Below are 12,419 nucleotides of genomic sequence, written 5' to 3'. Positions count from 1 at the left end.
GCACTCACGCACGCACGCACACACACACACACACACACCAATGCATAAACACTTGAATCAAGCTGTGTGTGTGTGAGTGTGTGAACAGACGTGGTGTAAACGTACCTGAAGTCGAGGCAGAATGATGTCACACATCCTCTCTGAGTGAAGAAGCTCGTCAATGAACTCGTCCACATGCATCAGTTCAAACTCTATTACAAAAAAGAAAAACGATTTCTGAACGATTTCCTCATGTATCCACAACATATTCAGAGTTTAAAAACCAACGTTGTCAAAACAAATATTGACATTATGGATCCTGTGGGAGAAAATCCCTGAAGCTTGGGCCGGATGTCCTCAGGATCTTCACCACACTATAACAATACTTCTATATTGCTTTCAAAAATCAACAGAGTTCAAGGAGTTTCAATAGAATAAGAGTTTACTGAAGAATCAACACAGTACAGCAAACACGAGTCGGTCCAAGGACTGATTGAATAACAAATCACACACCTCTTAGTTTATACATTTTCCTTATCTTTCAAAGTTGACACCATTGTTCCAAAAAGTCAGTGAGTAGAGACAGGAGGGGTAGAGAATTCAGACGGTGGCAGGTGTTAGTCAGACACAAGAATACAATTCTCTGTTTCTTGTGATGACCTTCAGTTTACCTAAGATACAATGGTCGAGTTTGACGCGTAGGGCTAAAGAAAACATTGCCTATCTGAAAGGAGGCACAGAGAATACAAGTAAAGTTACAGCGATGTGCTGAGCGAGTCAGAAATTAATTAAACCAAGTTTTAAACAATAGTAATGTAACATCTGTTGCCTGACTGTCCTGCCAACCTTGACTTTTTAACCACTGTGCACCAGTAGTTATCTTTTTCTTCAAATACTCCCTAACTTTCCCAAAGCGGGAAAAAAAAACTGTGTTTTCAAATACTCCTGACAACAGCACATTCTGCTGACACTTTATCTATACTTACTTAACTAGTGGTGTAACTAGTAACTAATGTTATTTTAGCTGTTAACCTTTACTTTCCATGACCTCACCTTCTGCCTTTACACCATTAAATCTCAGTGTCTGTCGTATAGACTAAAATACTCTAATGATTAACAGTATACAAATATCTTCATGTTTCAGGCAGTTGCTAACTAAAATCATTATTCTGCTTCAAACAATATCCCACAATCCTTCAAGTTAATGAGGATGTTTTCATTCCCTCCCTTCTTTCTTCATTCTTTACTTACTTTTGTCTCTTCGGTGTGTCTTGTTATTTTCCTTATAGGGAGTTTAAAGTGTGTATTTTCTTATAGCTTATAGATGTAATATATAGTTATACTGTATTTGTTGCATTTATGAAATTACAGAAAGACCAAAAAAGAAACTGTTGCTATGTTTACCTGTTTCAACAAAGGAAAACACCAAACTTGAAGAGAAGGAACAAATACACTGGCATGTTTAGGCCTACTTTGAAATAAATTAAACACAGAACTATGCAGGCCTATTTGAGTCCTCCCCATATTTGTTGAATAAAATAAAATAAATATAATATAAAAATACACAAAACTATAAAAAATACAATATAAAAATGAAATGAATAAAAAAAGTAGTCCACTTTGAAATAAACAAAACGTATAGCTGCAGCCTAATATCTTAAAAAGAGTAAACATAAATAAATAGGCCAGTTTCTATTTAATTATGTCCGTTTCAGTGTGTTTTCATCAACATGGAGGTGGTGATGATTTCTTTGGCTTGTAAAAAATTCACAATAGCCTCTCAAATGTCCCACAAAATGTCTTTCAACATTACATTTTCTGTTGTTTGCTCTTTTCTCGCCACATATCAAGCACACTGGTAAGCCAGCATTGTTGACAGGGAAAACAAATGTATCTGTCCACGCAGAGTTATTTTATCCATGGTTAGCATACCGGGTTAGGCGGGGGTCTGCAACTCAAGATAAACCACCTGCAGGGAAAGGCACCGCGCCCGTAGACGCAGGAGAATGTGACGCATTTTTTAGTTGACGAAATATTAAAACATATATTTTATTTCAGTGTCACTATTTCACCTCGAACTCCAAGATAAGAGGTGTTCCCTTTGAAAGATTGTCCACTGTGCAACAAAAAATACATGTTCCATGTTTTTTTTTTGTCAGAGCTACAGGGAGCCACTACAGAGGGGTTAAAGAGCTGCATGTGGCTCCTGAGCCGCAGGTTGCAGACCCCTGTTCTAGGGGGAGCTGAGGGAATAGACAATGGATGGATGTTTTATTCCTTATGACTGGTCCATTCATTTTTTCTTACTTTGTTTTCTTGCTGTCTATTCAGTGCTTCTTACTCCGTGCCTTCCTTCCCTTCTCCCTTTCTCCACATCAGATGAACAGTGGTTATCCAAACATAGCACACTTCAGAGCATTTTGTATGAACCTTTTGAGAATGTGTTTTAAGAATTGTTCTTTTTATTCTCTATCAGTGCTGCTCAGAGTCAAACAACACTGGTTTCCAAACTGGAGGACCTGCAGTGCCACTTCACCTATCTAAAAGATTATTTGTAAAACTGTGAGCAGTAATTTGTATGAAAATCCTTGAATAACACTCGTCATTTAAATAGCATCACTGAGGACATGTTAAAATAATGTTACCATAATTCAGTTTCACATGATTTATTCAAATAGATTTTGATCAGATATTGTTTTTCTTTAATAAGTTACATGTAGTCTATACGTGTAACCATGGTGTTGTCCTTTGCAATGTATTTTAATAACATAATAGACTCTAGAGCCATTGAAATTTGCTTTGCAGTAAGCTTTGTTTTGTGAAAGACAAAACTCTTTGATCGGTACTATAATACTTAACTTGATGTATAACCTGACTATTATCACCAGATTGTTTGTATAGAAAGTATGTCAAGCTTTGTCTAAGTTTTATACACAAATAAATATGCATTATGTACACCAAGAAAGGTTCTTTGAGTATGTTTTGTTTTGGTGGTTACTATATACAAGAAATTGAAATACACGACATCATTATGCAGTACTGTACACAGGGTGCTGATAGATGTTAATTAAACTACAACTATTAAGTCAACTTGGATGGAACAGTGACAATATTTCCAAGGCGATATGTGAACAGGTGACTAATAATCAAACATGCAAGCTTTTGTGTTGAAAAGAAGTGTTTTTAAATTAAATAGAACCCTGTCAGGTCCGGACCTCCTGGTGGCACGGCACTGCTGCGACCCGGGCTCCTGTCGCGCGCTGGAGCTTTTGTTTTTATGTTTTACGTTTCTTTTTTTTATTTTAAACCACACGTTTTAATCTAAAGACTGCGTATGTTGGCACGATGACGATCCTTGCAAAAGAGACGCACTAATGGCTCTCTGCACTGCGGGAGCCTTCCCACCATCTGACCTGCCGGAGGACATACAAACTACAGAGTCTTCTATTATAGTGTTTACTGAGACGTGGCTTCACCGGGATATTTCTGGCTCTTTGTCAGCTGGAGTATTTTTCTTTAATTCACTCAGACAGAAGTGAAACGTCGGGGGGCATCTGTGTTTTTAACACTGATAAGTGGTGCAGACAACAAAGTACGACTCGACTTCACCTTTTTGAACTTAGGGTGTGTTTTTTATTATAGGGAACTTCAATTATTGCAAACTTAAACTGTCACCCGGTTTTCAACAATACTATAAATGCGGGACAGAATTATAGACAAATGTTACGGCAATGTGAACAACGCTTATGTGAGTAGAGCCAAACCCCAGAGCTTCCAAACCCGGACCATAATACGATGCATCTCATATCTGCTTATAGAACTGTTCTCAAACAGAGCAAACCACAAACCAAGACTGTAAATGTTTGCACTAGTGACAGAATAGAGTCTCTTAACAGAATCATAATATTTTATCAGAAGGTGCACCCAGTAAAGAAATGTGGCATCTTGGGGTTAAATATTTCACTCACAAAATATGAATATATACACAAATATAAAATAATCGTTTTGCTTTTCTTCTAAAGAAGAAAAACGATTATTTTAAATACACTTATGAGAGAATATAATCACAAACTTTGAATGAGTCAGGTCTTAGTTCATTTTTCAGAAATGTGGCTTTCGGTTTCTATTCCTGGGAAACGATAGTCAGGTGGGCGTGGACAGAGCAAAAATGTAAACATCTGACATTCACTTCAACTTTGCAGTCAACATTTAAAGCTGCATGCTCAACAACATCTCATAATTTACAGCAAAGCAGGAGTTGGACATCACTGACTTTTTTCCAGCGAACCCAAAGCAGCATCAAGAGCTAAATCCAGCTGAACTAAGTAATATTTAGAGAACTGCTGAGTCGAGGAAACAGCTGAATGATGAGGTGAGCAACTGCTTCTGTCTTTCAAGTAATAACAATCATGATGATGTATTTAATATCTTATTATTATTAAGCCCCAGAGATCCAAAACCCTCACTTTTAATAATAATAATAATAATAATAATAATAATAATAATAATAATAATAATAATAATAATAATAATAATAATAATAATAATAAATTGAAATTATATAGCGTTTTTCGAGACCTCAAAGCCGCTTTACAATCGTAGGGGAAGTGGGGCCAGGGGTTAGGACGAGGGAAGAAAGGGAAAGAGAAAAGGAATAATAATAATAATAATAATAATAATAATAATAATAATAATAATAATAATAATAATAATAATAATAATAATAATAATAATAATAATAATAATAAGTCACTTGAGTCACTTTTCAGAAAATAATATTTTCTTCTGCTCCGGCTCGGTTTGCTGTTATTTTGCATGTGGTGAAACGCCAAAGTAGCTGCTTGATGTCTTTAGTTTTTTTGGACAAGTCTAGTAGTCTACTCCATTGAGTGTTGACAAGAAACAGGTGTAGACGAAATATGTGTTGTTTTGGTGACCTATCATGTACGCAAAGGTGCGTAGTGACACAAGTGACGTTACGCTATCCAGATGTTTGCCGTGCATGCGTACCTACGTACCAGTTATGTGCACCCCTGAATATATATCTCATCTGGCTTGGGAACACCCTGGGATCCCCCAGGAGGAGCTGAAAATGTTACTGGTGAGAGGGAATGAAAAAAGGATGGATGTTTTATTTTCCTACTCAGTGCTTCTTACTCCATTCCTTCCTTCCCTTCTCCTTTTCTCCACATGAGATGAACAGTGGTTATGAAAACATAGCAAACTTCAAAGCATATTACATTAACCTACTGATGATGTGTTTTAATAATTGTTATTTTTATTCTCCATCAGTGCTGCTCAGAGTCAAACAACACTGGTGTCCAAACTGCAGGGCCTGCAGTGCCACTTCACCTGGGATCTGGACACCAGCAGGGCCAAACTTTTACGTTTCAGGGAAAGGTTTGAGGATTTTGGCACCGAGGACGGACACAGCTGGCTGGGTCACATTTACAACCTGCGGGGGTTCATTGAATACAAGCTGGGGTTCACTGAAGAAGCCCAGAGTTTCTTCAACAAGGCTACAGAGGCCTTCTGCCAGATAAGAAATGCAGATGAGGGTCCCTGGTTAGTGGTGAACTATGGGAACCTGGCTTGGCTGCACCACCACCTAGGAGACCCAGCAGAGAGTGAGGCTTACCTGACAAAGGTTGACGCCCTGATGAATGAATATCCATCTCCATCCCAGGACAAGCTCCACCCAGAGATCTGCGCTGAAAAAGCCTGGACTTTCATGAGGTTTAGCACAGATAAAATGTCGCTGGCTCTAGATTACTTCCTGAAGGCCATCGAGATGCAGCCGGACATGGTGGAGTGGAACACCTGCCATATCTTAGGGTTAATGTTTGCTTCAGAGCACAGCAGCACAGCAGTGGGGGCTGACATCTTGGAGAAAATGAGAATCGCCAAAGAAAAGGATCCAGAGAACTTGTACCTCGCAGTTCACTACCTCGACCAATGTGCTAAGAAAGGAGAAAGAATTGAAGATGAAGCACGTGAGCTAGCCAGGGAGGTTTTGAGAAATCCTGTCAGCTGCTACGGTGGTATTAAACCATTACTTATTGTTTACAGAAACTATTTATCTGTTGATGAGGCCATTGATTTGGCAGAGGAGGTTCTGAGAAACCATCCAGATGAGCGTTATCTGAAGGGATGTGCTGCACTCTGCTACAGATGGAAGATCTTTGACAATGACAGTCTTCCAACACAAAGCCTGATGGACAGAGCAATCAGTCTCCATGAAGAGATGATTTCTCTTTACCCTCATTCCTCACTGAGGAAGAAAATAGATCTTGCACATATATATGTAAAGTCAACTAATGGCCTAGCTAAAGCTGAGCAGATATACCAGGAACTGCTAGAAAGGGATCTTGAACCTGCAGACAAACAGATGCTTTACTACAACTACGCACAACATTTAAACTTCCATGGACAGGATCGCAACAGGTCACTCGGATATTACATGCAGGTGGCAGAGATACGGCAACAATCCATCTTTCGTGAGAAAAGCATCAAAGTTCTGGTGAACATTAGAGACAGAGGCAGGGACATAATGTGTAGAGAAATAGAGAAGTTTCTGGAAAACCTGCAAGAGCCATAGTGTTTTTAACAGCACTGGTTCTGAATCCAGAACAAATATAGGTATTGCATTAGCAATAACATCTGTATATACTTATTATTTTGATTACTTACACGTTAATTAAGTTGCACGTTTTTTCTCTCTTGGTCGTGTGGTCCAGAAGGCAGCAACACCCACACTCGGAACATGTAATATACGATCAACTCATTGTTGGTTTTAGTCTATAAATGGCTAACAAACAAAAGAACCTGTATATTTTGAGCTGTCTCCTTTTAAGGCAGGTTTCAACAAGTGTTCATTGAAGACAACACATATCTAAATACCTATACATTAGCACTGAAAAACTGCCAGCTGTAGTACACAAGTACAAATGTGTTGTAAATGTTAGTGAATAATAAAACTTGGATTTGTAATGCAGCTTAATTTGTTCTATCACCTGAATTACAGCCAAATGCAACTGATTGTTTTCATGTATGTAAGCTGTGTCTCAGTTGTACACTCTATAAATACTATGAAATATACATTACTAAGACATTCTGTTGGACGTCAACCAAACTACAACTTTTAAAGCTACTGCCAACATTATATTTGAAAACCTTTAGAGAAGCAAAACATTAGTTAATTCATCGTTTTCCAAAAACTAAAATCACAGTAACACTGAATTTTATGTTTGAGATTTCAGAATAATTCCTTGGAAATAATAATTTGGTACTAATTACAGGGGAAAAAAGTAATTTCCTCAAAAGAAATGCTGAAGTTTTTCCCAAGTAAAGATGAATTCATTTATTGATTGATGATTGAAAACTTTATTGGAGCCTTGTTTAATAATATAATTTCCCAAAGACAAAGTATAAATGTTTGCATGTTCAGCCGACCTTTTGGCAATATAGTGTAACATGAAACCCATAGACTGTTGAAAACACAGCTGTAATATTTGTATCATGTCTTATTTTACTTGACAAAGTTCCTTGTAAATAAAATCCCAGGAGCATCATGTCATGTCTCGTCGAGTTTGTTGAGTTTTTCATGTTGTAACTTCCTGTTTTGTTCTCCTTTTTGTACCTCTTGTTTCTCAATCCAGTTCCTTTTACTTCCTGCCTTTGTGTGGTTTCCCGCCATCAGAGAAGCGAAACGTGAGGGCGGGGGGGCATCTGTGTTTTCATCACTGATAAGTGGTGCAGACAACACAATACAACTCGACTTCACCTTTTTGAACTTAGGGTGTATTTTTTATTTTAGGGAAATGTTGTAGTGTAATGCGGCTGTAGAGGTGACATATGGCTGTAGAGAGGGCATACGACTGTACTAGACTATGCATGATAACCCTGTGAGCACCTCTCACACAGGCTAGATAAGGATGTGTAATGTCTCGTAGAGTTTGTTGAGTATTTCATGTTGTAACTTCCTGACTTTGCTTGAAACCAGAGCGGGTTTGTTTGCACATTAAGCACAATGGGTTCGACTCGTGGAGGACAAATAAAAATTCCTCTGTCCACTTTTCCTGAATGTTCCTATGCTCGTCTTGTATGGCTCGTACCTTTCTTTTTTAACGGGAGCAGCTGTTGTCTGTCCACAAACCACATCTCCAGCATCTTCCTCTCGATTTACGGTGGTTTGATGCTCCAAAGACAAATCTTAATTTTCCTCGTTTGTCACGCTTTGTTTCTGTCCAACAGGTGTGCAACTTTTTAATAAGAAATCGATCCATTTTACGTCTGTAGAAACACGTGCTAACTAGCATGTAATGTTGAAACGAGTCGTCCGGACTAACGCAGGTTGGTCGTAGTATCCTCCAATTTAAATGTTCAAATTTAGCGATATAAATAATTTTTTTGCAAATGTCCATATTCACAAGCATGCTTATGTTAACATATTTTTAATGAGCTTAAGTTAATTTATTTCTATACTAGCCCACCATGTATCTCCCCGTCCAAGAGCACATTCCCCATTGTAGTGCTGATAGACCGCCAAAACTGGCAACTCCGCAGTGAGTCAGTGTAGTGCCGAGCAAGTTTAAATATCTTGTTCCTAGTTTATATCTGCATCTTTTATCAATTATTATTACATATTATTTGTGGGCTAATAGAGCAGACTCAGTGTTTTAATGGGTTATATGTAATAGCCCTGCTTGTTTTTAGTGTTTTTATGAAATATCTGTATTGACTCCATAATCATATCTATCCCCCCTTTATTTAGCCCACTGCCACGGGAGCCACCAATGGCTTGGCGAGCCGCACAATGAGTAACACTGCTCTAGAGCACTGATACGATACTCATTGTTGGTTTTAGTCTATAAATGGCTAACAAACAAACGAACCTGTATATTTTGAGCTGTCTCCTTTTAAGGCAGGTTTCAACAAGTGTTCATTGAAGACAACACATATCTAAATACCTATACATTAGCACTGAAAAACTGCCAGCTGTAGTACACAAGTACAAATGTGTTGTAAATGTTAGTGAATAATAAAACTTGGATTTGTAATGCAGCTTAATTTGTTCTATCACCTGAATTACAGCCAAATGCAACTGATTGTTTTCATGTATGTAAGCTGTGTCTCAGTTGTACACTCTATAAATACTATGAAATATACATTACTAAGACATTCTGTTGGACGTCAACCAAACTACAACTTTTAAAGCTACTGCCAACATTATATTTGAAAACCTTTAGAGAAGCAAAACATTAGTTAATTCATCGTTTTCCAAAAACTAAAATCACAGTAACACTGAATTTTATGTTTGAGATTTCAGAATAATTCCTTGGAAATAATAATTTGGTACTAATTACAGGGGAAAACAGTAATTTCCTCAAAAGAAATGCTGAAGTTTTTCCCAAGTAAAGATGAATTCATTTATTGATTGATGATTGAAAACTTTATTGGAGCCTTGTTTAATAATATAATTTCCCAAAGACAAAGTATAAATGTTTGCATGTTCAGCCGACCTTTTGGCAATATAGTGTAACATGAAACCCATAGACTGTTGAAAACACAGCTGTAATATTTGTATCATGTCTTATTTTACTTGACAAAGTTCCTTGTAAATAAAATCCCAGGAGCATCATGTCGTGTCTCGTCGAGTTTGTCGAGTTTTTCATGTTGTAACTTCCTGTTTTGTTGTGTACCTACCTCTTGTTTCTCAATCCAGTTCCCTTTACTTCCTGTCTTGGTGTGGTTTCCCGCCATCTTCAGCCCCGCCCCTGATTGTTTCCACCTGTTCCCCCTCACCTCTTGTATAAATTGTCCTGTCTCCCCTTGTCTTGTGCCAGTTTGTCTTGTCATATCATGTGCAAGTACCAGTTTATCAACAAGTGTGATTTTTCAGAGAAGTTTGTATATCCTCCTAGTGTGCGCTTTGAGTTGATCATCGGATTTATTGAAGTAAAGTATTGTTTTTTACACTTTACATTTGTTTCTGGAGTCGTGCGTTTGAGTCTTCCTTCCCTGTGTCCGAGTCGTAACACATCAATCATGAGTTGCATGTCGTCGTCTTTCCTCTGGATTCAAACAAACTTCCATAAAACACACGACTAAGGAATCAGGGTCTTTATTTCTGACAAATGTCAGGTCAGAGTGTGAAACTCATTCTTAACATACAGAAACACATTTTCTACATTTACACAGATCCAAAAGTTATCAATAATAGCCGTAAGTATCTGAAGACGGGGCGTACTGTAAGATTGCTCTCTCTCAGAGGGTGTGAGAATGAGGCTGAAAGGCTGCAGATGGAGTGAGTGAATATATACTGTCCATACACACTGCTGAGACCGGAGGGCTTTACATTGTAAAATCTTAGACATGTCGGTGGTCCAACATCGAAAATGGAAATGACTTGTAAACTTAAAATTAAAAAAACTCAAATTTCGTACAAGATTTAGAAGCAAGTTCTATGACCGTTTGGAGGTAAAAAATAAAAAGGGAAGATATATAAGAAACATCACTCGTTTCCTCTTCGACTCTTCTTGTGACTCTTTTTTGAACTCCTGTGATGTGAGAGAAACAAAATGACTTTAAATGGAAATAATTAAACAAATAGTTCATAACTAATTACTTAGAAAAGAAATCACACTGGAGATATAGGAACATTAAATACCCTGTTTGTTTCATTTCAGACATTATTGTAAAATAGTGACAACACACAAAGAGTGCTGGGTGTCTCCTTAAATCCATTTTGTTAATGTGCTGAAGATCGTGTGTTGCGACTGAAAGCTCCAGAACAGCTACTCAATTAACCTTGACGTGAGATTGTTTTGTTTGTATTGCTTCCAAGGTCAAGAATCCTTTTTTATATATACTTTAAAATGAAAACAATTATGTGAAAAGTGGGAAAACTCCATCTGCTGGTGAAGATCGTGTGATACAATAAAAATCTCCTGAAAACTACTCTAAAGACTCTGTGGAGAGATAGTTTTGGTACAGACTAAAATGTACCTGTGGCACTGCTATCAAGAAGCACCAAGTACTGAAAGTTGTCAGATTTGTAAAGTTAATGGCTTCTTCTTTGTGCACAGTTCCTGATTTAAATTAGTTAAAAACTGTATTTTTAGGCAGAGTTATTGTTCATCTGCTTGTGTTTAGACAACATTCAGTAACTTTCGCTGCTTGTTTAAAAAAACATGTTTATTATATGGGATCGAAAAACTTGGAACTATACCCTGACCCAATATATGCAGATAGAAAAATGGTTATAATTTTGTGAGTAGATGCAACATTCTTGCATGTTTAAGCAACAACAGCATCATCACTCACCTCTCTGGGGACTTTGAGTGGCTGCGATGTCTGTGGCTTCTGTGATGACCTGGATCAGAATAATGACAGCATAAGTACCAAACAACCATCCTCAAAACATCATTTACAGTAAGGATTTGTTTCTTCTTCTACATACTCATAAGAATCAAGTATTGTGAACATCTGGGTAAAACTTTGAATTCAAATAAAAAAGAAAACCAATTGAAGAAATAAAAGTTTGACCGGAACACGAAAACTAAATGACAACGACATAAAATAAAAACCTCATCGAGCTCATCTGTCCAAATAAGAGGAGGTAGAATCAAAGAATAACTTCCTCTCATTCACTGTGGTGTTCACAGTTTAGTACAAATACAATTCAATAAGTGAAATGTCTGCAAAAGAGTTCTCAAAAAATTCTTATTAGGGTTTTATCTAAATGACCTCCCTGTATACATCCATCCATCTATTATTGTACAGCCACTATAGGCCAGTAGTAGAGCCTACTCTTAAAGTTTCTCAGTTTCGCATCAATGCATCACACGAGTACCTACCGGGGGATTTGGAGCGGTGGCGTCTGTCTCTGGACCGGCTGCGGTGTCGGCGGGGGCTCTTGCTGCGATGGCGGTCTCTCCGGGGCGATGGGCTGCGAGAACACGCAACAAAAAGACATGAATGAGGGTCATGTATTATATTTTAAAAAGGTGACAAAGGATTTCAGCCAAAAGCGAACATACCTTCGCCTCTTTGGAGATCTGCTCCTCCTGCAGAAAGAAAATAAACACACACAGGATTTGAGCTGAATTCACAATTTATGAAATGACTTCACAAGAATGTAGCTGTGGAAAATGTCTCATTCTGGATGATTAAAACACGAACCGTCTGGGTGAGCGACTGCGTCTGTAACGAGGCGACGGTGAGCGACGAGGTCGGTCGTTGTCACGGTAACCGTCGCGGCGCCTGTGGGGCTCAGGGGTCTGGAGTCTCTCCGGCTGCAGGCGGGAAAAACAACACACGTTTTAAAACCTGTGGAAAGGCACCGCACGATAAACTGTTCCTGTAAGAAGTGGATCAGTCGTTAGTTGATTCATTATTTAAATGTAAAAGGAAAAATGCTAAAGATTTATACTTCAATA

At 38.0% G+C, this 12,419-nt stretch overlaps 2 protein-coding genes across 2 annotated transcripts in view; one reads left to right on the top strand and one right to left on the bottom strand.

The window, feature by feature from the left end:
- The first annotated feature begins 4,154 nt into the window (after positions 1 to 4,154).
- On the top strand, positions 4,155 to 6,973 carry LOC115006611 (interferon-induced protein with tetratricopeptide repeats 1B-like). Its single transcript, XM_029428906.1, has 2 exons — positions 4,155 to 4,351; positions 5,272 to 6,973. The coding sequence occupies exons 1-2, from the start codon at positions 4,344 to 4,346 to the stop codon at positions 6,575 to 6,577; spliced, it is 1,314 nt and encodes a 437-aa protein (XP_029284766.1). The 5' UTR covers positions 4,155 to 4,343; the 3' UTR covers positions 6,578 to 6,973.
- Positions 6,974 to 10,086: 3,113 nt separating this feature from the next.
- The window catches only part of prpf38a (pre-mRNA processing factor 38A), a 9,932-nt gene continuing 7,599 nt past the window's right edge, over positions 10,087 to 12,419 (bottom strand). Inside the window, exons 6-10 of the mRNA XM_029428914.1 lie at positions 12,163 to 12,275; positions 12,021 to 12,047; positions 11,838 to 11,929; positions 11,305 to 11,353; positions 10,087 to 10,538 (exon numbers count right to left, since the gene is read on the bottom strand). Coding sequence (XP_029284774.1) covers positions 10,493 to 10,538; positions 11,305 to 11,353; positions 11,838 to 11,929; positions 12,021 to 12,047; positions 12,163 to 12,275 — 327 coding nt within the window. The 3' untranslated portion in view covers positions 10,087 to 10,492. The remainder of the gene's footprint in view (positions 10,539 to 11,304; positions 11,354 to 11,837; positions 11,930 to 12,020; positions 12,048 to 12,162; positions 12,276 to 12,419) is intronic.

The sequence above is a fragment of the Cottoperca gobio genome, chromosome 4, assembly GCF_900634415.1.
Source record: "Cottoperca gobio chromosome 4, fCotGob3.1, whole genome shotgun sequence".
Classification (NCBI taxonomy): domain Eukaryota; kingdom Metazoa; phylum Chordata; class Actinopteri; order Perciformes; family Bovichtidae; genus Cottoperca; species Cottoperca gobio.
This window is presented reverse-complemented; position numbering and strand designations above follow the sequence as displayed.